Raw genomic sequence first — 23,370 nt, forward strand, 5'->3', positions numbered from 1 at the left:
ACTGCAAGAGCACAACGCAGAATGCTCAATGAGAAGAATCCTAGAGAGTCAGCTAAAGACTTACAGAAATCTCTGGAACATGCTAACATCTCTGTTGACGAGTCTAGGATACATTAAACACTAAACAAGAATGGTATTCATGGGAGGACACCACAGAAGAAGCCACTGCTGTCCAAGAAAAACATTGCTGCACATAAGAAGTTTGCAAAAGTGCACCTGGATGTTCCACAGCGCTACTGGCAAAATATTCAGTTGACAGATGAAACTTCAGTTGATTTGTTTGGAAGGAACACACCACACTATGTGTGGAGAAACAAAGGCACAGCACACTAACATAAAAACCTCATCCCAACTGTAAAGTATGGTGGAGGGAGCATCAGTCTGGGGCTGCTTGCTGCCTCAGGGCCTGGACAGCTTGCTATTATCATCGACGGAAAAATTAATTCTGAAATTTATTAAGACATTTTGCAGGAGAATGTTAGGCTATCTGCAGCCAATTGAAACTGGTGTATGTAAACTTCTGACATCAACTGTCAAAAAATGTTTAAAAAATGTTATACATTGATTTGCATTTTAATGAGGGAAATAAGTATTTGACACCTCTGCAAAACATGACTTAGTACTTGTTGGCAAAACCCTTTTTGGCAATCAGAGGTCAGACGTTTCTTGTAGTTGGCCACCAGGTTTGCACACATCTCAGGTGGGATTTTATCCCACTCCTCTTTGCAGATCTTCTCCAAGTCATTAAGGTTTTGAGGCTGACGTTTGGCAACTCGAACCTTCAGCTCCCTCCACAGATTTTCTATGGGATTAATAAAGGTCTGGAGACTGGCTAGGCCACTCCAGGACCTTAATGTGCTTCTTCTTGAGCCACTCCTTTGTTGCCTTGGCCGTGTGTTTTGGGTCATTGTCATGCTGGAATACCCATCCACGACTGATTTTCAATGCCCTGGCTGAGGGAAGGAGGTTCTCACCCAAGATTTGACAGTACATGGCCCCGTCCATCGTCCCTTTGATGCGGTGAAGTTGTCATGTCCCCTTAGCAGAAAAACACCCCCAAAGCATAATGTTTCCACCTCCATGTTTGACGGTGGGGATGGTATTCTTGGGGTCATAGGCAGCATTCCTCCTCCTCCAAACACAGCGAGTTGAGTTGATGCCAAAGAGCTCCATTTTGGTCTCATCTGACCACAACACTTTCACCCAGTTGTCCTCTGAATAATTCAGATGTTCATTGGCAAACGTCAGACGGGTATGTATATGTGCTTTCTTGAGCAGGGGGACCTTGCGGGCCCTGCAGGATTTCAGTCCTTCACGGCGTAGTGTGTTATCAATTGTTTTCTTGGTGACTATGGTCCCAGCTGCCTAGAGATAATTGACAAGATTCTCCCGTGTAGTTCTGGGCTGATTCCTCACCGTTCTCATGATCATTGCAACTCCACGAGGTGAGATCTTGCATGGAGCCCCAGGCCGAGGGAGATTGACAGTTCTTTTGTGTTTCTTCCATTTGCGAATAATCGCACCAACTGTTGTCACCTTCTCACCAAGCTGCTTGGCGATGGTCTTGTAGCTCATTCCAGGCTTGTGTAGGTCTACAATCTTGTCCCTGACATCCTTAGAGAGCTCTTTGGTCTTGGCCATGGTGGAGAGTTTGGAACCTGATTGATTGATAGCTTCTGTAAACAGGTGTCTTTTATACAGATAACAAACTGAGAATAGGAGCACTCCCTTTAAGAGTGTGCTCCTAATCTCAGCTTGTTACCTGTATAAAAGACTCATGGGAGCCAGAAATCTTTCTGATTGAGAGGGGGTCAAATACTTATTTCCCTCATTAAAATGCAAATCAATTTATAACATTTTTGACCTGCGTTTTTCTCGATTTATCTGTTGTTATTCTGTCTCTCACTGTTCAAATAAACCTACCATTAAAATTATAGACTGATAGTGCACTAAGGAAGTCTCAAGGTTTTGCTCGCCTGAGGTAGAGTATCTCATGATAAGCTGTAGACCACACTATCTACTGTCGTGTCTGTGACTATCAACTCTCTATGTGTAATTATTATTACGTGATTAAACTAATCATGTAAACTTTAATCAACTAGGAAGTGTGGTCTACAGCTTATTATAAAATACTCTACCTCAGGCGAGCAAAACCTGAGACTTCCTTAGTGCACTAGTTGTTGTTTACAAATATACATAGTCTGGTTCGTCGGACTCGTGAAAGGGAAAAAAAGCTTCTGCCAGTAATCACTGTTTTGATGTCCAGAAGTTATTTTGGTCATAAGAGACAGTAAAGGCAACATTATGTACAGAATAAGTAAAGAAGTAAGTTACAAACAAGGCAACAAAAAAACATAGTTGGTTAGGAGCACGTAAAATGTCTGCCATCTTCTCAGGCGCCATGATACATGGCCAGTACATGATCAAATGTCCTGGTAGTTGGTAAACTTTATGATGCCGTTGACTTTAATTTAACAAGGGCCCCAGGACCAGTGGAATCACAATAACACTGCCTAGAGAGTGTAAAATGGCATTGGCACTTGGATTGGAACCGGTGCTATGGTCAAAAGACATGAAAATAGAGGTATTTGTCCCTCCAAACCTGCGGTGGATTTGGCCTTTGCAAAAATATGCATAAATATCCTAGTCCTTACTGTAAAGAACTGAGGAAACAGGGGATCCAATAACCTATATTCTATTTTCCTTTTGTATTACTTGTTAAACAAAATCTTTTTCTCTGAGCAATTGTATTAGTATAAAATTGGAGCATACAAATACTGAGTTATATTGTATGTATTTATTACAGTCTTTTTTCTCATCTTTATCAAGGGATCCAATAATTCCCGGACCTCACTGTATATCTGTTTCAGTGAAGACAATTTAAAGGTGATGTCATGTTGGGATGTAACCTACAGTAACCTACATGCTGTTTAGCTGGAAGGTCTTGTAACTGGACCTGCTTTGTCTCCCCTTGATGACACAGGATTTGTTGATGTTGATCATTGCTTGGCAATATTCTTCCTCGCTTGTCTTTAGAAATTCATTCAGGAAATTCTCCTCATCACTTGACCACTGGCTGATGAAGCAATAAAGCATCAGTAACAGGGTTCAGATCAGATGTTATAGCTGGCTTTAAGGGACACAAATACATAGTTAGAAGTACACAGGTACTGCCTTGGAAAAATTCCAATGCAGGCGCTTTTATCTCAATATCAAATAATATCTGGTTATGTACCTTACTTATATTATTATGTATTGTGTGTTCATTGGAGTTTTTTGTCAACAGAGGGTAGACTGTCGTCCTCTCCCATTTATAATCTGGGCTCGTTTGCTCATTTCTATCACCTGAGACCTGAACTACTAGCGGTCATAGAGCTGGAAAGAAGGTACAACCCCTTACCTACACTCTTACAGAAAAAGGTTTCAAAAGGACTCTATCAATTGCTTCATATATGGCACCTCTAAAGGTTCTATACAAAGCCCAATTAACTCTTTCCTTAAGAAAGCAATAGTGTGCTTCATATATGACCCCCTAAAGGTTCTATATAAAACTCAAAATAAAACTTATTTCAAGAAATAGTCTATATAGAACCTTTAGGGGTGTCAGATATGAAGTACACAATAGAAACCTTTTGGGTTCTATATAGAACCTTTTTTTCTATGTAGAACCTTTCTGAAAAAGGCGTTGTTGCAAGTGTGCCCGCTGTCCATCTCTATGGGTGGATTTAAGGTCTAGCAACAGAGCCAATAAGATATAAGAACAGCGCACCCTGCTGTTGCGTTGAACATATATATCAAATCACATTTTTAGTTGTCATATGCACAGGATACAGCAGGGTGTATACGGTACAATAACATAATACTTGTGAGCTATCCTCTCAAACAGTGCAGTATCAATATAAAAAATATATATTCAATAAAGGCAATAGATTGGGAAGAGGTACTGTATGCACAGATGACCACTATTTCCATATTTGCTTGTTTCAACACTTTGGTTCATGGATATTTTCCAGTCTTTACTCCAGACCTCCCACTCCCAGAACTTTGTCACAAATATAAAATGTGTCTTAACAAAAAGAGAAATTATTCCACTCAGAAGCCAACTCGGAAGGAACTCAGAAGCCAACTCTATACACACATTCTGCTTATGTTAGTAGGCCACATTTCCTCTTTCCCCTCACAGAGTTCCTAAATTAATGACTTTAGCTCATTCTATGGGCAATTGTAATCCTGTTAGGTCACAAAACACAAATGGCAAATCATGTGATTTAGATGCACTATTGTAAGTGGCTGTTCCACTGGATGTCAGAAGGTGAATTCACCAATTTGTAAGTCGCTCTGGATAAGAGCGTCTGCTAAATGACTTAAATGTAAATGTAAATGTAAATGTGATAATCAGTGTGCCGTGGATTTAAGAGGATTGTCCAGTATTTTACCCTGTGTTAACACTATAATGTTATACAGGTCAGAGGTAAACATTCTAAATTATAGGCCTAGCCCTAGTATACCTGTGCAATATGCATGTATAATCACACACCCCATTCTAATGATTAACCAAGTGACTAAGAAGATTATATGATAAGTTTGAATTGTGACACTGCATTTTACTTTAGTGGTGTTACTGGTGGAAAAATAATTGCTGGTCATTAAAGTGAAATAGACCAGATTTGTTTTGGTTGGGGGGGTTACCCTAATTGTTCTGGAATTATTGATCAATAACTGACATGTTTGAAATATATACCAAATATTATCTTATCACTCTGCTAAGATAACAAAAATTGCAGCAAGTTTAGCAGGCATTATTTCGTTGAAAGAGTTCATCTTCTTGTTCGTTCATTGGGTTACACTAAAGTCATGATTTATATAATTATGCAAGTAGCCTACACTCGAGTCCTCAAAAGCGATTGGTCGACCAGAAACAGGAGGATTGTCCCCTGTAGAGCGAATCCCTCACCGCCTGCCATCGACATCGCTTCCACCCGTGAGTTTCGTAAGGATCTTGTGTAAGGCTGTTGTTACATAGTCTTCAATGGCTATTACATATATATGTAGTAGCTATCTACAGTGTTTCCAGAAGTCCGGAAAAGTGTCAGTCGCTCACGTCGCATGTGAAGATGTATCCGAAAAGAAAAAGTGCAATGGATAGTCAAATTATTTCGGCAGAAATTGCTTTAGGTCTTGTTCTGTGTACAGTATATCGGATAATTTCGAAGAACATTTTCAGTCAACAGGTAGGCTATGTTTACATTACTTTTGATACAAGCTGAATTTATAATGGTAAAATGAAATAATATTAGGTAGGGGTTAGGAGAAAGATAAATTGAAAATGTAAAATGTTAATGCATGAGTAAGACATCAATAGGCCTAGTTTTTGTCTTTTGACATATGCATTTTGAAAGTGTTATTTTCCCTTTTGTTCATGATCATTTCAAATTATAGCCCACTGTTTCTTGTCTATTGATTCTTGAAGAAGCTTTTCTCTTATAACATCAGTAACCCCCATACGGTTGATTTAGATCTATTGCTGCGTTCATGTGCTAATCGGAACTAGGAAACTTACATTTTCTACTTGCAAATACAGTATGTTTGAACGCGGCACGTCTAACAACAACCAGTAAGTCGAAGATGTCCAAGAGTCCTAGTTCCCGACTAGCATATGAACGCGGCATATGTGAGTCTTTGTAAACCTTGTAAACCCACAGTGTATACAGTAGCTTCAAAATATATATAAAAAAAACTATAATGTAAGTGCTTCTGGCATCCATCATCTATGAATTTGACATTGTTTCCATTTCTTCAGACACATCCCTCATCTTAATAGCAAACCAAGTGGCAGGGCTGCCATTTGTTTGCTTGAATTCAGGATTGTGACTTTAATCTGTGCATTTTCTATTTCTTAGGAGGAGAGTCAACCTGTTGACAGTGAACAGTTTGAGCTAACAAGGTCACTAGTGTGTGTATGGCTTGCAAGCAACATAAAGTTCCTACTCATTAAATGCAACAGCAATCCAGTTTCACTGTCTGCACATTCAACATCCAGGCTGATTGTGAGTACTCAAAATCTCTCCTGAATTCATTAATTCATTGATTGTTTGTTTTTGACCAGGTAAGTTCACTGAGAACACATTCTCATTTACAGCAACAACCTGGGGAATAGTTACAGGGAAGAGGAGGGGGATAAATGAGCCAATTGGAAGTTGGGAATGATTAGCACCATAAACATAGGCACGGACACATGCATACAAAAACACAATATTGTGTTGTAGATATGTGGTAGTAGAGTAGGGGCCTGAGGGCACACACTTAATATGTTGCGAAATCTGTTGTGAATTTATTCGAATGATTTTAAAATTGTAGAACTGCCTTAATTTTGCTGGACCACAGGAAGAGTAGCTGCTGCCTTGGCAGCAGATAATGGGGATCCATCATAAATACAAATTAGGTGGCCATGATGGTATGTGTCACGCCTTGGTCTTAGTATTGTGTGTTTTAGTTTATTAGTTAGTCAGACCAGGGTGTGACATGGGGTTATTTTGTATTGTATTTCTGTATTGGGGTTTGTAGTGTTTGGGTTGGTAGTTGATTAGGGGTGTGTGTGTGTTAATTAGGTTGGCTGCCTGAGGCGGTTCTCAATCAGAGTCAGGTGTTTCTCGTTGTCGTTGATTGGGAACCGTATTTAGGTAGCCTGTTTTTCGCCTTGTATTTCGTGGGTGATTGTCCCTGTCTCTGTGTAGGTTGCACCAGTCAGGCTGTATTAGGTTTTGTTCTGTTTGTTGTTTTTTTTGTATTTATTTAGTTATTCGTGTTAGTTCGTTCGTTTTGTCTTCTTTAAATAAACATGAGTAACTTACACGCTGCATTTCGGTCCGACTCTCCTTCAACAACAAAAGAACGCCGTTACAGTATGAGGGTCTTCTGGTTCGTTCATTGGGTTACAATAAAGTCATGACTTGTATAAATATGCAAGTAGCCTACACTGAAATCCTCAAAAGCGATTGATCGACAAAAAACAGGGGGATTGTCTTCAGTAGATTGATTGATTTATTGAGTAATTGTCTATTTACAGGCATTTCTGGCACTTCTCCTGGATAGCTGCTACGGAATGAATTATCAGAGACTATATACTAACGAAGTAAGTCACCCACTGTTATTTGGTTGATACAGTATTGAAAGCTTAGAAATACTTTTATCATAGGCTACTTGCTACTGCAAATGTTATTTCAAGTTGGTAATAGATTATTATTCTCAGCAGTGCCATATACTGTAACTATGAATAGAATAAGCCAGGGTTCTTAAACGTTTTGAGCACGAGTCCAAAATGTGAAATTGACCATACCATGACCAAAATCGTCCTCCAACGACCCAATTTAAGAAGAAATTGTGTGTATTATAGATGTATTCTCGTAACTCGCATCCCACCATGCCCAGGGCCCAATTTGGCTCCCGACCCATAGTTTAATAAGAAACCCTGGGTTAGTTTATATATGTATGTCAGGTTTTAAGTGCATAAATATTTTTTTCTCTAATGTTTTAATGATTTAATTATAATTTTTTTCTCCTTCTAGCGGCCTACAGTGGACATGGCCGTGTGTTCTTTCTTCATAGTGAGCAGTGTTGTCCTCTTCTTTTTGGACCACAGCCAGCTGCAGAGCAGAGTGGACTTGCGAATGATCTTCAGTGACTCTCAGAAGTTCTTCCTTCAGATGGACTTTTTTGCCACCTTTGTCTTTGGCCTCCTCTGGCTGGCCTTCCCCGATTGGCTCCTAGGATTCCAGGTAGGCTCTTAGTACCATAGAAATACTATGAGGCAAGATTTCACATTGTGGAGATGCGGGATGACTAGGAAAAGTCAGTAGCTTCCAGGTTCCAGTTTGAGAATGTGCTGTTACAAGAGGTGAAGAATGTTTCTGGAATAAATGTTTGCTTCACTCTTTCAGCCCATTACAGGTTCTGAGGACATCTTCCATCTTCACCTCAGTAGAGCGTTTGGCGCCATGATGGTGGGTGACAGTTTTGTCTCTTTTACAACACAGAATTTCCAACCCAACAAAGAAAAGCCATCCGTGTTCATGAGCCGAGCAGTGGTATGTGATATTTCAGCAATCTCTTTTTTTTTTGTCTTTTTTATTTATTTTTACAATAGACAGTTCTGATGCTTCCATATAAATACATAGAATCAATTGAGAATAACACCCCATCATACACACCCCTCCCCACCCACACAAAACGTTAATGTCAGGCAAGGCTGTGACTCGGTGGCAGTTTCACACAATGAAGGCTTACATGCCATACTCCTCCCTATTCTGACTTGAGACCTGCATGCTTAACTGGAATTATCATGCAAGTCTGCCATTGATGTCACTGAATAATTTATGTGAAAGGTGACTGCAGTGTTTTCTCTTGGTTTTTCAGGGCAGCTTGGTGCTGCTGGTGTTCCTGGTCCACTCTCAGCTGACCACCTCTGCCTGGGCCCCTGCCCAGATCTGGTTTGGCCTGGTGGGAGCCAGCCTCTGGACAGGAAACTCCATCTTAGGTTACCTCAGCTCTAAACAACAAAATATGTAAAAAGTCCATTCACACAGACACTGAACACAACAGTCACAACATAATGGGCAGAAGTTACATTGAACCCTCTTCTGTGTCCCACAAGACAGTTAGCCCGCTTAAGTGAAGCTGATCACGTGAGCATGGTTAATCAAACCACAGCTGTTGCACGGAAAGCAGAGGCAGATTCTCTGGGAACCTGGAGTGACTTCGAATGAGTGATTATTTATTGTTAAACAATTTCCATCCTATGTTGTTCAGTCTTATGATTTTCATACTTCACCATGAATGAGATGGTGATGGTCATTGCTGACAGAGGGTGGAAAGAGACTCTTTGGAAATCTAAATGTCTAAATATACTGTACTGTACATTTGTAAATGTGTAACTCCTCTGAGAAGAGGTTAGAAGCCATCGGAGATTGTAAAAGACACTTGACCCTACCATTCCACTGTACAGAAGTGAATAGTAAGTATGCAAGCTCAGCCTTAGAAACATAATTATGAAATAACTTTTTAGGAACTATTGATGGGAAGCGTGGAGGTGTTGTAGCTGCACCCATATGACTAAATAGATGTAACTGACGTTGAAATTCTGTCAAGGAATAAAAGTGAAGGGAAATGTTACTCAGAAACATTGTGATATTCTAATCGAGTGCTTCCTTTTCATTTACCCTGCTCCAAGGCTAGAACTCTCTGTAACCACTAGATGGTGCTATGCACATGGCCATGGAGTGCCTCTGAATGGATTTGAATCATAGGGAATCTAGGTTTTAATAGCCCATCATTCCTATCATTATATTTCCATGACATAGTCTGACCAGTTGAATCCAGGTGAAAGGACCTGGGACGGTCTAAAGTTATACTGTTACATTGATGCTGTTGACCCGGATCACTGGTTGCTGCGGAAAAGGAGGAGGTCAAAAGGGGGGTGAGTGTAACGGATGTAAAACGGTTAGCGGTGGTGTGCGCTAAATAGCGTTTCAATCGGTGACATCACTTGCTCTGAGTAGTAGTTCCCCTTGCTCTGCAAGGGTCGTGGCTTTTGTGGATCGATGGGTAACGATGCTTCGTGGGTGACTGTTGTTGATTTGTGCAGAGGGTCCCTGGTTCGCGCCCGGGTATGGGCGAGGGGACGGTCTAAAGTTATACTGTTACATGGGCAAGACAAAATATTTGAGTGCCTTTGAACAGGGTATGGTAGTAGTAGGTGAGTGTGTCAAGAACTGCAACACTGCTGGGTTTTTCACTCTCAACAGTTTCCTCTGGTCCTCCACTCAAAGGACATCCAGCCAACTTGACACAACTGTAGTAAGCATTGGAGTCAACATGGGTCAGCATCACTGTGGAATGCTTTGGACACCTTGATACCTCGGCAAATTGAAGCTGTTCTGAGGGCAAAAGGGGGTGCAACTAAATTCTAGGAAGGAGTTCCTGTTTTGTACACTCAGTGTATATGTTAGCTGTTGTGAATACTTCAAATTAAATAGCACAATGAGTATATATTTTGATGATTTTGCATTGACAGTAATAGGTACACTCACTTCATAGGACAATTTTGGTTGTGAGCTAAAAACACTGACAGGTGCCCTGTCTTTCTATAAAACATCCTCACAACTGTTAGTCAATACTGACACCTTGACCTTGACCATGATCATGCTTATAAGAATTCACAACAACACAACATCAGAGAACTATAGAGGTTATTTAAATCAGTACAACTGCCAGTTGAGTACAGCAGAGAAGATTGAGGTTGAGGAAAAGGTTACTTGGCTCCACTGGTCCTGACTGCTGATGTGGTTGGATTACCAAACTTCCATTGCTCTTCATGCACACTTCTCTCAGCTGGCCACATCCTTTGTAGTCACCCTAAGAAAAGGTGACTGGACCCTGAAAAACGGATACCAAATGACTGACTGTGCTCCGGTGTCTAATGAGCACACAAATGAAGCAGGTAAGCAGTTTACAGAGGAGAGGACAAACATGGGACAATGAGCAAAATTGGTTGGAAAGATGTCTTTTCAACCAGTTTTGATGTTGAAAGACGTATTTCAAACCAGTTTTGACTTTGAAAATACATATTTAAGTATTTAAGTTTTGCTTACTGTGGGGTGGTAATGGGTGCATCTGCAATGGCACTTTATTCCCTACGTAGTGCACAACTTTTGAAGTTGAGCACTACAAAAGGAAATGGGGTGCCATTTCAGACAACGTCTAAGTCACAACATGTCCTTACAGATTTCAAATAAATCAGTGTGGGTTAGAATGATCCATCCTCATGAATGATGCAGATATTCTGTGAATAATAACAACACAAGTGTACTTGGTTATAACAGATATTTAAAACATGTAATAAAGCTGCTTTCCTCTCATCAAGAGGTCAAGCAGGAAGTAGCACTCTATATATTTTGAGTTTGGAGTGTTGCGCTCGCAAGTCAATAAGAGCCAGTGAGGTTGTTCGAGCCAGTGTGATCACACTTAGTGATTCACAATCACATGGCAAAGGCATTGGCAGCAAAGTATCCCCAGAGCCCAGCAATTCAAAAGTTGTCTATCTGGATTAACGCCTATAGGATAAGATTAAATGCATAGAAATATAAGGAATAGAACACGAGTCCCCATTCTAGTCAATTATTTGTCCATTCTATTCATTTCAATCCTATCCAATAGGCAAAATCCTGATAGATAACTTAAATCCCTAACAAAGGGATAGTTGATATATGCAATTAAACATGTCCCCATTAATGCAAATCCACTAGGTTTTGATTTAAATTTGGTTAAGTTGTCAACTAATGTGAAATCAACAACAACAAAATCATCATGTCATTGGATTTAGGTTAAAAATGCGAAATTCCCTTACGTTGATGACTTTTATCAAATCCAATCAGTTTTCCAAGTTGATTCAACGTCATCACTTTGAATTTATTTTGTTGAAATGGCTTTTGCACACCAATCATTTCCTGGTGTGGGAGGATTAGACTGTGCTGATAGCACACAAACACAAATCTGAAAGGCAAAGGCAATCAGTTGCTTCAAACTGTACTCACATGACATAATGTTTCAGTGTGTGTATCTTCTTCTCAATGGCATCTGTTCGCTCTTCCACTCATTTCTATGTAGCTATTCACAAATCACAACTTTATATATATAATGATCCTGTGAACCCTGTCAATGTTTGTTTCCCCAACAGTTCTAATAAGAATCTGGTAATAAATTATCCTATGTCAATAATATTAAACTCTGACTTCTGAAAAACATTTTTAAAATAAAAAATGTTAACGTCATTGTACAGCACTTTGCTCCTCGTGATTCACTCTTCCTGTCTGCCAAAATTTCTAGGTAGATAGAAAACCCACATTTTCCCAAAGTATCATCACCCTGCTGCTACAGACAGGATTCAATTAGTATTTGCTTGCCAAATACTTTAGCTGCACTTGATTGAGCTTGCCTGGCGCAAAGTAGTCAATGGAGTAGTCCCGAAAGTGGAAAACCCATCTAAGCCTTCCAGGGAGGCTCAGTCAAACACATAACATTTTAAAAAGAAAACAAATAATATTCAAACCCCGGTCTGTCATGCTAATGAGTAGGGAATCATCATGAACATTCGGTAGCCTGTGACCAAGTCTGGTCTGCCTCAGCGATCAACACATGCACGTATTCGCCTCTAATCTGTCTGCCCTCTCATTCCTATCTGTATAATAACAATACAATAGGAAAGCAGAGTTGGAACCTATATCGTATGTTGATCATAGGCCTTTGCCTTCAAAGGTATTATTTTCCACTAACAATGTGAATTTGCCAGCTGAAAAACGCATGTTGTTGCTGTCGGATGAAAGCGAATGAAGAATTGAGAAAAAACATTGCTATATTTACCATTAACAACAAAGAATTTCAAAACTTCAGAAGCTATTTTAAATTAATTGTATTGGTCCTAGAGTCATGAAATGTCCAGAGCACATTGAGGAGAGTTACTAAATGAATACATGTAAAACAAAATAAAAATTGTCAAAGATTGAGTTTCAAGGTTTTCATCAGACAGCGTCGATGTACATTGAGTGTACAAATAAGGTGAATCCAGTTGAAAGCTATGATCTCCTATTGATGTTGCTTGTTAAATCCACTTCAATCAGCTTAGATGAAGTGGAGGAGACAGGTTAAAGAATGATTTTTAAGCATTGAGGCAACTGATACATGGATGGTGTATGTGTGCCATTCAGAGGGTGAATGGGCAAGACCAAATATTGAATTGCCTTTGAATGGGGTTTGATGGGTGCCAGGTACACCAGTTTGAGTGTGTCAAGAACTGCAACACTGCTGGGTTTTTCACACTCAACAGTTTCCTGTGTGTATCTAGAATGGTCCACGCCCCAAAGGACATTCTGCCAACTTGACACAACTGTGGGAAGCATTGGAGTCAACATGGGCCAGCATCCCTGTGGAACGCTTTCGACACCTTGTCGAGTCCATGCCCCGACGAATTGAGGCTGTTCTGAGAGCAAAAAGGGGGTGTTCCTAAAGTTTTGTACACTCAGTGTATATGTATCTGTGTTGTATGAAAGTATCCTCAAGATTCTTGTGTTTGAGGTTGAGTGAAATTATGGATGAACAACAACTTCAGGTAGAGTAACCTAAAGAGCATAACCACTGTTATCCCCCAATCACCAGCTGACCACCTTACTGCTGTAGGTTTCCATGTATTCAACCTGTGATTTCTGTCCCAGGGCCTTCCAACCCCATGGCCCAAACATACATACAGTAAATATACTAATTTTCCATCTTTTAAACAAATGACTGCTCTAGCCATCCAAGGTCAGAAGAAACAAGAGTGGTTGTGATGGATTATTGTCTGAGCTGTTCTAGCAATGCCCTTCTGTTAAACACTCCTGTATGAATTATAATTACAAATGAATTCTGCACAGCTGAAGGAGGTATCATTGGTCTCTAGTACGAGCACATTGTGAGAACCATAATCATCCTTACAGCTCATTTTTCCAATTGCAATTCAAAGATGTATGGCCGGGGTTGCCTGGTTCTGGGCAGGAGAGCTCAGAGGACCAGGTTCAGTTTTGTAATTAATTTGAAGCAATTTCTCTGTGCGTTTGGCAGCTGTTTAAAGAGGCGGGGAAATTCACATAGTCTTTTCCAAATGTTTTATTGAGATTTGTGAGCTGCTCATTTAATCTACTGTAAGTGTGTCTCTCAAAATGACTAGAGGTCTGCTGCTAAATCTCAAGATTAATAGAAATGAAACACATTTAAGGGGTTGTAGAAAGATTTCTGGCGTTGAAAGTTACAATTATAGCAAAATTATAATGTACTTTTGGGCCAGTATCAATTTTTTTCACCTTCACTAATGATCTAGAGGCCAGGAAAACATAATTTGAATATAGTGATCTTCCTTGACATATCCCTTTTAGATATTATCACCTCTCACTGCATTTGCATAATACTCTATAATATTACATTCACCTGTCATTTAGTTCCATTTGATTTGATTTGCCATAGGGGAAACATTAACAAAAATGAGGTTAAAAAAGAAGGCAATCAAAACGTTCATACAGTTTGTTGTCCCCATCTGTACAATGACATAGGTATGCAGTTACTGCCAGTACCAAGGGATTATACTGTAAATATGAATCTATGAAATATACAGAATGCTGCTGAATGTGTGTGAGAGATGAGCAGAGGTTATCTATACCCTGCTAACACTGTTTGAGCTATATGAACAGTGATGCTGTCATACCAGATCCTGGGCTGTTGCTGCATTCTGTGTTTTTTGCTGCTGTGTTCTATGCTGTTGTATTCTGTGTTGCTGTGTTCTGTGTTGCTGTGTTCTGTGTTGTTGTGTTCTGTGTTGCTGTTTTGTGTCTTTGTTATATTTTCTGTGTTTCTGTGTTGTGTTCTTTGTTGTTGTGTTCTGTGTTGCTGTGTTCTGTGTTGTTGTGTTCTGTGTTCTGTGCTGCTGTCTTCTGTTCTGTGTTTCTGCGTTCTGTGTTGTTATAGTCTTTGTTGCTGTGTTCTGTGTTATTGTGTTCTATGTTGTTGTGTTCTGTGTTACTCTGTTTGTGTTGCTGCGTTCTGTGTTGCTGTGTTCTGTGTTGTTGTGTTCTGTGTTGTGTGTTCTGTTTTGCTGTGTTCTATGTTGTTGTGTTCTGTGTTCCTTTTTTCTGTGTTGTTGTGTTCTGTGTTGTGTTTTTTGTTGTTGTGTTCTGTGTTGTTGTGTTCTGTGTTCTGTGTTACTGTGTTCTGTGTTGTTGTATTCTGTGTTGTTGTGTTCGGTGTTGCTGTGTTGTGTTCTGTGTTCTATTTGTTGAATTCTTTGTTCCATGTTGTTTTGTTGTGTGTTACTTTGTTCTGTGTTGCTGTGTTCTGTGTTGCTGTGTTCTGTGTTGTTGTGTTCTGTGTTGCTGTTTTGTGCCTTTGTTATTTTTTCTGTGTTTCTGTGTTGTGTTCTGTGTTGTTGTGTTCTGTGTTGCTGTGTTCTGTGTTGTTGTGTTCTGTGTTGCTTTATTGCTGTGTTCTGTGTTGTCATATCTATCCTGTGAGGATCAGAATGGGTCAGATCAGACCGGCGAGATTGTGACAGTAACCAGTTCTCTCTCTCTCCCACAGAGGGGAGAGAGGGGAACTGCTGGGTGGGCGACAGTTCACACTCAGTCATAAATTACAAGAGAGGGAGGTTCTCTCTCTTGCTCTTTAGTATCAACCATAGGAATGTCTTTGTTCACAAACATTTTTGCCAGCCCAAAATCTAATGTTCAAAAAGTGATAATGGAACGATATTGTTAACATACCAATGTGGGATGTGATCAGTGGGGAACTATGGAAAACTAATTTCATATTGTTTGTCATTTTGTGATGTTCTAAAATCTATACGGACCAAATACTGTAACTTGTAAAGCATACACCCTTTATCTGTTAAGTTTTCATTCAATATGTTGTGAAAACAATATGAAAAATGATGAAGGCATTTGTGTTAAGATATGAATGTGATTTTAGTTTTCTAATTAGATAATAGTTTTGATATCCTTTGCACATTAAGTAGCCATGCCCCAAATGAGGTCACAGAGCTTGTCAGCATGACAGAACACACCTTTTGACCAAGATTGCATAAAGGCTTGGAAGAGGAATCAACCTTTAGACCAGGAAACGTGCAGTGGAGAGCTACACATTTGAAAAAGTTGAAACTTTCAACCTCAGCAAGAGGTGAATAAAATTAACTCACCTACCAGACCAGGACACTACCAGTCTGCAGCTGCACGTGTAAAGTGATTTGGAACTTTGACTAGCTACCACTGGTACAGCTAAATAGCTGTTCTAAGGAATGAACACCGATGGATACCGGACAACTAAGAAGAAGGACATTGCGACCTCAGATGGACAATCAGAGCATCTTACAAGTGGCCCACAGAAAGGCCCACCAAACCCTTTCCAAGAAGGCTTGGTTCTGACAGAGATAAATGACAAATGAAGGCATTCAGCAGGGTAGCCTAGTGGTTAGAGCAATGTACTGATAACCACAAGGTTGTAAGTTCAAATCCCTGAGCTGACAAGGTACAAATCTGTCGTTCTGCCCCTGAACAGGCAGTTAACCCACTGTTCCTAGGCCGTCATTGAAAATAAGAATTTGTTCTTAACTGACTTGCCTATTTAAATGAAGGTTTTAAAAAAATCCCGCATGAATGATTTCTTACTCCATAATGGGCGGCGGTTTGTGTGGAAATTATATGATTTTATTTTGATCTTATTTTATTAGGATCCCTTTTGGTCCCTATTTGGACTAATCTTCCAAGAGTCCTTAAACATTAAAATACAACTTATAATAGGATCACATTTTCACATATAACACACTGTTACAAACATATATAATACGCTAACATATTGACCAGATAAATACTCTAACAGTCTAAAAAGATAGATTGATTCTTCATCTACCATTGTCCTGCACAACTGTCCTATGTATTATATTTAAATGGTTTTAAAGTATTGTTGGAATTTATATATTGAAAGGATTCTGATTTGCTCAGATAAATTATTCCATTTCTTTATTGATCTAAATCAAGATGTTATTTTTCCCATTTCACTTTTCTGTCTGGATAACACATGGACAATTGATTCCTAGTATTTATTGAATCTTACCAACTTAATACTGTTGTGACTAGAGTTTGGCCGTTTTAAATGGTGTATATTATGAAATAAAATAAGCATGTTTTTTTCGATTATCTTGTTGATTGATGACCAACCATGAGAATTGAGCATGACTACAACAGAAGAACCATATCTCCACCTTAAAACAATCCTTACTGCTTTGTTCCGTTCAATTTGCAGCCTCCTAATTTCACGTTCATTTTCCCAGACCACAGAACAGTAGTTCACCTGACTCCCAATTAATGCTTGGGTTATTTGCTTAGACTTTCCTAGTAAATATTTAGCTATCCTTCTGATCATGCATGCAGTTTTAATATTTTTTTTTACATAGATTAGTTATTTGAGATGACCATGATAAGCAGTTGTCTAGCTGCACTCCTAGTATTTTGGTTTCTGCCACTTCTTCAATTTCTACTCCCCCGATACTTAATTGTATCCCATGCTGTGTTGGCCTATTCCTGCTGGAACAGACCATCATAACTTTATTGATACAAATCTACTTGTATCAAATCAAATCAAATTGTATTGGTCACATACACATGGTTAGCAGATGTTAATGTGAGTGTAGCGAAATGTTTGTGCTTCTAGTTCTGACCATGCAGTAATATCTAACAAGTAATCTCACAATTTCACAAAAGCTACCTTATACACACACACAAGTGTAAAGGAATGAATAAGAATATGTACAAATAAATATATGGATGAGCGATGGCCGTGTGGCATAGGCAAGATGCAGTAGATAGTATAGAGTACTGTATATACATATGAGATGAGTAATGTAGGGTATGTAAACATTATAATAAAGTGGCATTGTTTAAAGTGACTAGTGATACATTTATTACATCCCATTTTTAATTATTAAAGTGGCTAGAGCTTGATGTACGTGTTGAACCGATTGTCTTGCTGTATAAATTGTAGTATCATCTGCAAATATAGTAGCTTGAGTTTCAGATAAGGCGTAAGGAAGGTGGTTGGTATATATTAAGTAAAGAAGTGGCCCAAGGCAGCTGCCCTGCGTTATTCCACAGTTTAAAGCATGAGGGGAAGAAAATTAACCATTGATATAGGTGGACTGTTCTTGTCAGTTAGATATGACTGTAGCCAATTCAATGTTACATCCTTAAAACCATAATGCATTCATTTGGTCAAAATGGATCCACTAAATCAAATGCTGCATTAAAATCTAAAAATAGTACTCCCAAAAACCTGCCCTTATCTATAGCATTGAGCCACTGACTGACATTACTGTGAGAATAATTCTGAAATGTCTCAACAATAAGTGTGCATTTCTCTCTCTCTCTTTCTCTCTCTCTCTCTCTCTCTCGCTCTCTCTCTCTCTCTATCGTCGGAGTGCATGCTGGGAGTGAGTCGGGAAGCAGGAACTATTGTGAGAGCGACTGAAATGTTTTCACTTTATTGGGTTTCGGTGTTTTCAGTGTGTATATATCTATATATTGATTTGTTTATTTGTTTTATGGTTATATTTGTCTCATTGTCACTAAGCACGAATAGGGGAGGTGTGATAGTTCAGGTTGTTTTTCTCGAGGGCGCAACCAGCATATGGGGCTGGTTGCAATGGCCCCTCGCGGAGGGTTTGGGTTTGAAAAGCTTAGTCAGCGGCATGGAGTAAAGATTCCTGCTGCAGCAGGGTGTTCGGTGGAAGATTGCAGCTTAGCAGCTAGCGCTATTATTGGGTATGATAAAATCTGCCTCAAGGATGAATAGCGCTGTAGTGATATTCATAGATTCCATTGAAAAGGTGAATATGATAGTTGAGAGTGGTGTTGTATTACGGGATACGCAGACGTTGATATTTCCTCTTATGAATCCGGCAAAGAAAGTTATACTTTATAATGTGCCACCATTCATTAGAGATGAAGTGTTGGAGCGAGAGTAATCTCCTCATGGTTAAATTGTATCTACAATAAAAAATGTTATTTTTGGATGCAAACCTCCTTTGCTGAAACATGTCATGTCTCATAGGAGACAAGTGCACATGATTTTAAAGAAGGATACTGACGAACTGTATTTAGCATTCAGTTTTAAAGATTGACAGATTTGATTATGTGTTATACACTTCTACTGAATCAATTAAATGCTTTCGCTGTGGAAGAGAGGGGCATTTTGGTACTTTATTGTTCCAAGAACGAGCTTGCAGAGCCCGGTAGCAGCTCTAGCGCTGGTGCAGCTAATGCACCACCGCAAAGGGATGAATGTGCCAAGGATGCAGGGGAAGGGAGAAGGTGGGCAGATGTGGTTAGAAAAGTATGAAAGGAGAGCGGGGTGACTACGGGGGAAATTGTGGTGGACCAGAGCAAAGATAGAGGGCAAATAGCCAGTGAGACTGCGACTGGGGTCGTTGACCAGTCGCTGAGTCTGTGTTGGAAAATGAAAGTGGAGTTCAAGACGAGATTGAAACAATGGAAAATGAAGCAGCTGTATTTAAAAAACAGAGGATTAAGAGGAAGAATTCAAAGGGTGATGAATGTTATAATTCTAAGAGAAAGGTAGACATTGATAAACCAGTTGAGAATAAACAGGTTGAAGAGCAGCTGTATTCCTCGGGGGAGGATAGCGAGAGTGAGTCATCTGCTGTATCATAACAAAATAGTGAGAGAAATGGAGTGGAAGGGAGCTATGGGATTGAGAACGTATGTCAATTTCTGAAATTGACAAAATAAATATAAGCAGGCTAATAATTTAACAGATTTTTTTCCTGAAAGTCATTTGTTTATTGAATCAGCAAAGGTTTTGATATCAAAAAATAACGGGGGGAGGTTTGACAAGCCCTGAAATAGCTAGACTCAAGAAAGTTGTTATGACAAGTTACTTAAATTCTAAAGGAAATGAAAGAGTTCAGTCACAGTCTTAACTCTGTAAAGAGATGTGTTTTCTGTCTCTTCCTCTGTATTTTTTCCAGCCATGAGCAGTTTTAAGATTTCTTCTTTAAATGTAAATGGGGCGAGAGACGTTAAAAAAGAGCTATGGTGTTTGAATTAATGAAGGGAAAGGGAAGTGACATACGTTTTCTACAGGAAACACATAGTAATATTGAAAATGAAGTTATGTGGCAACAGGAGTGGGGGGACAGTGGTGTGTAGTCATAAAAGCTCAAACAGTGGGGGTGTGGCTATCCTGTCCTCAAAGGATTTTTTGCCTTTGTCACATGAGGTTGAAGAGGTAGTTGAGGGGAGTTTATTAAAAGTTAGAGCGAGGTATGAAAATATCACTATGTGTTTAATAAATGTATATGCCCTAGTAGTGGCAGTTGAGAGGGTATGTTTTTGGAGACATTATGAAATACCATTGAGAAATGTAACACTGAGGATGATTTATTTCTTGCTGGGGATTTTAACTGTGCAGTCTGTGATTTATATAGAAACCACAAAGAACCTCATATAGCCTCAAGGACTTTTTTAAAACGCCTTATTGTAACACAAAATGTGTGATATTTGGCGGAACCAACATGGAGGCACGAGACAGTACACATGGGGCCAAGTGAGAGAGAACATCTCTCTGGCCAGATTAGATATGTTTTATTGTTTTGAGCATCAATCTCAGGTCTGTAAATCAAGTGTGATAACCCCAGTGGGATTTTCTAATCATTGTTTAATAAAAAATATGTGGTGAACTTTAACGCTGTAAAACCCCAAAGTGCATACTGGCATTTGATAGAACTTTATTGAGTGATGCTCACTTCAGGAAATGTTTCAGTTTTTTCTGGGAGAGGTGGAGGTCTCAAAGGGATAGTTTTCTATCCCTTCAACAGTGGTGGGATATAGGGAAAATCCAGATTCAACAATTCTGTAATCAAGACACGATGAGTGTCACCAGAGATATCACCAGATCAATGAACGCTTTAGAGTCTGAAATAGTGGAACTCCTGATGTTGGTTGAGACCACAGGAGATTGAGGCCATATTCAGGCCCTCAAGAGAAAAAAAGCTGCATTGGCAGACCTGCTGGGTATCAGAGCACAGGGGGCATTGGTGAGAAGTACGTTTCAGGGAATCTCTGAAATGGATGCCTCATCCAAATTTATCTTTGGTTTAGAGAAGAAGAATGGACAAAGAAGAATTATTAATTGCCTCAAATCAGCTGTTGGACAGGAGCTCAATAGCCCAAGTGAAATTAGAAAGAGGGCAGTAGAGTTCTATGCTGAGCTCTGCAGGTGTGAGTATGAAGAGGATTTAACAGTGTCACTACAGTTCCTTGATGGGCTCCCACAGGTGGCAGCAGAAACTCAGGTTGAGCTAGATCAACCATGGTCTTTGCAGGAGCTATACACTGCATTAAAAGGCATGGAAAATGGAAGGGCACTGAGCATTGATGGGCTTCCCGTCTTTTTGGGCTATGTTGGGAGAGGATTGGCAAGCAGTAGTTAACAATAGTTTGACCGGAGGGTTACTATCGATAAGCTGCAGAAGGGCTGTACTCACCCTATGCCAAAAAGGGTGATCCTAGGGCGGTGAAGAACTGGAGGCCAGTGGCCTTATTGTGCACTGATTTTAAGATCTTGTCCAAGGCTTTGTCCAACAGGCTGAGGAAGGTGATGGGGCAAATCATACACACGGACCAGTCCTACTGGCTTCCCGGCAGGCATATAGTGGATAACGTTTCCCTGATTCTGAATTTTTTGGGACGTATCTAGGGATATTGGGTTGGATTCTGGTCTTATTTTAAATGATCAGGAAAAGGCATTTGACTGAGTTGAACATCAATACTTATGACGCACCTTCTGAGGAATTGTTTCAACTCTATTTTTATTGCCATGATCAGGGTGATATATGGTGACATTGATAGTGTATTGAAATTTAACGGTGGCTTGAGTGCTCATTTTAAAGTGTGTACAGATATTAGGCAGGGGTGTTCGTTGTCGGGAATGTTATATACCATCGCTATAGGGCCACTACTAAATAGCGTTAGAAGTCACATTGAAGGGCTGAACCTTTCAGAGGATATTCTTCCTATTCATGGGCGGCAGGGTAGCGTAGTGGTTAGAGTGTTGGACTAGTAACCAAAAGGTTGCAAGTTCAAATCCCCAGGCTGACAAGGTACAAACAAATCTGTCGTTCTGCACCTGAACAGGCAGTTAACCCACTGTTCCTAGGCCGTCATTGAAAATAAGAAATTGTTCTTAACTGACTTGCCTAGTTAAATAAAGGTAAAATAGATTTAAAAAATTGTCTCTCAGCTTATTTTAGTGAAAAATCAAGCCGGGGTAGATAGTTTGAGTCTCATGGTTGATCGGTTTAGGGGAATATCCTCTGCAAGGGTAAATTGGGAAAAAAGTTTATGCTTTACAGATTGGGAAATGGTCTGGAGGGAGTGCCTCCATTTCATAGAGGGCTTCTTATGGTTTGTAGTATAATGAAGGTGTCCAGAAGTACTACAGCGGAGTCAGTGCATTGGCTGCTGGAGGACCCTCTGGTGTATGGGGCAAGACTGGATTGTACAAGATTCTGGTGAAGGGCAAAAACCTAAATGGATGGAGAAAGGGCGGCTGAACATTTGGGGGTGAGGTCGGAAAGGATTGTCAGATAACTTCTAGGAAGCTGCAGGAAGGATCTGTCAGCAGAAGAGTGTATTATGCTTAACAGTCACAAGAAAAAGGTACAAGATGAAAACGTCCCATTTCCAAGATTAGGGATTACATCCAATATCTCAGAGTCAGAAATAAAGGTGTTATTACTGGATTTGAGAGGGTTGGAAGAGGTGTGTTTGGATGAGGTGAATGGGAAGGATTTATATAGGTGGTGTGTCTATCAGGAGTCAAGGTAAGACCCAAGACAATGTTTATTGTAACCACAGGTGCATGCAAATGACAGCTCAAGGCAGGCAGGGATCGGTAATCCAGAGCAGGAGAAAAGTTACAGCACGGCAGGCAGGCTCAGAGACAGGCAGTGGACAGGCGGGCGGGTACAGGGTCAGGAATGGCAAAAACCAGGAGGACGAGAAAAGGAGAGACTAGAGGGCAAACAGGAGCTGAGACAAAATGCTGGTAGGCTTGAACAAACAAGACGAACTGGCAACAGACAGACTGAAAACACAGGTATAAATACACAGGGGATAATAGGAAAGATAGGCGACACCTGGAGGGAGGTGGAGACAAGCACAAAGACAGGTGAATCAGATCAGGGTCTGACAGTGTCAAGGTTTTGAATAAAGATAAATTGAAAAATAGAATAGACACTCCTTGGAGGGTAAAACTGGGCTTTGATGACAAGGTAAAGCCAGCTTGGAGAGCACTGTACAAGCCAACGTTACAAAAGGGTACAGGTGATATGCAATGCAGGGTTTGATTGCAGTTAACGCATTTGTTTCTTTCATTAACTCAGATGTTGGAGATGGATGTCCTTTCTGTAATATAAGATAAACAATGTTTCACTGTTTTATGAAGTGTGAGAGGATAATGCCTCTCTTTGAAATAATAGAGTCTTTGTTTACAGCTGAAGGGGAGATTTTCAGTAACACTGTTTTAATTTGGGTGTTTCAATATAGTAAACAACAGAAAATAAAATATTTCAACTGTAAAATGTTATTTTGGGACAAGCTAAGATTTTTCTGAGTAGGAAATACAGTATAAGATAGGCACGGAATATGGGCAGGATGTAAGATGTGTTTTGAAGGTATTAGTCAAAGCGAGAATAAAAGGGGATTTTGAGTTCTTCTCGGGTGTAAA

General features: G+C 39.8%; 1 protein-coding gene across 1 annotated transcript; it reads left to right on the forward strand.

Annotated features, from left to right (window-relative positions):
- Positions 1-4,926: 4,926 nt before the first annotated feature.
- LOC135522751 (uncharacterized) lies at positions 4,927-8,795 on the forward strand. The gene is made up of 7 exons (XM_064949346.1): positions 4,927-5,231; positions 5,901-6,047; positions 7,067-7,132; positions 7,566-7,775; positions 7,938-8,084; positions 8,413-8,561; positions 8,651-8,795. The coding sequence occupies exons 1-7, from the start codon at positions 5,115-5,117 to the stop codon at positions 8,760-8,762; spliced, it is 948 nt and encodes a 315-aa protein (XP_064805418.1). The 5' UTR covers positions 4,927-5,114; the 3' UTR covers positions 8,763-8,795.
- The last annotated feature ends 14,575 nt before the right edge of the window (positions 8,796-23,370 follow it).

The sequence above is a fragment of the Oncorhynchus masou genome, chromosome 1, assembly GCF_036934945.1.
Source record: "Oncorhynchus masou masou isolate Uvic2021 chromosome 1, UVic_Omas_1.1, whole genome shotgun sequence".
Classification (NCBI taxonomy): Eukaryota; Metazoa; Chordata; class Actinopteri; order Salmoniformes; family Salmonidae; genus Oncorhynchus; species Oncorhynchus masou.

Bases quoted from the DNA above. Each gene is read 5' to 3' on its own strand.
- LOC135522751 (XM_064949346.1), top strand. From the start codon at position 5,115: ATGTATCCGAAAAGAAAAAGTGCAATGGATAGTCAAATTATTTCGGCA. The intron at 5,232-5,900 runs GTAGGCTATGTT...TCTATTTCTTAG, and splicing joins AGAACATTTTCAGTCAACAG to GAGGAGAGTCAACCTGTTGA. The intron at 7,133-7,565 runs GTAAGTCACCCA...TTCTCCTTCTAG, and splicing joins AGAGACTATATACTAACGAA to CGGCCTACAGTGGACATGGC.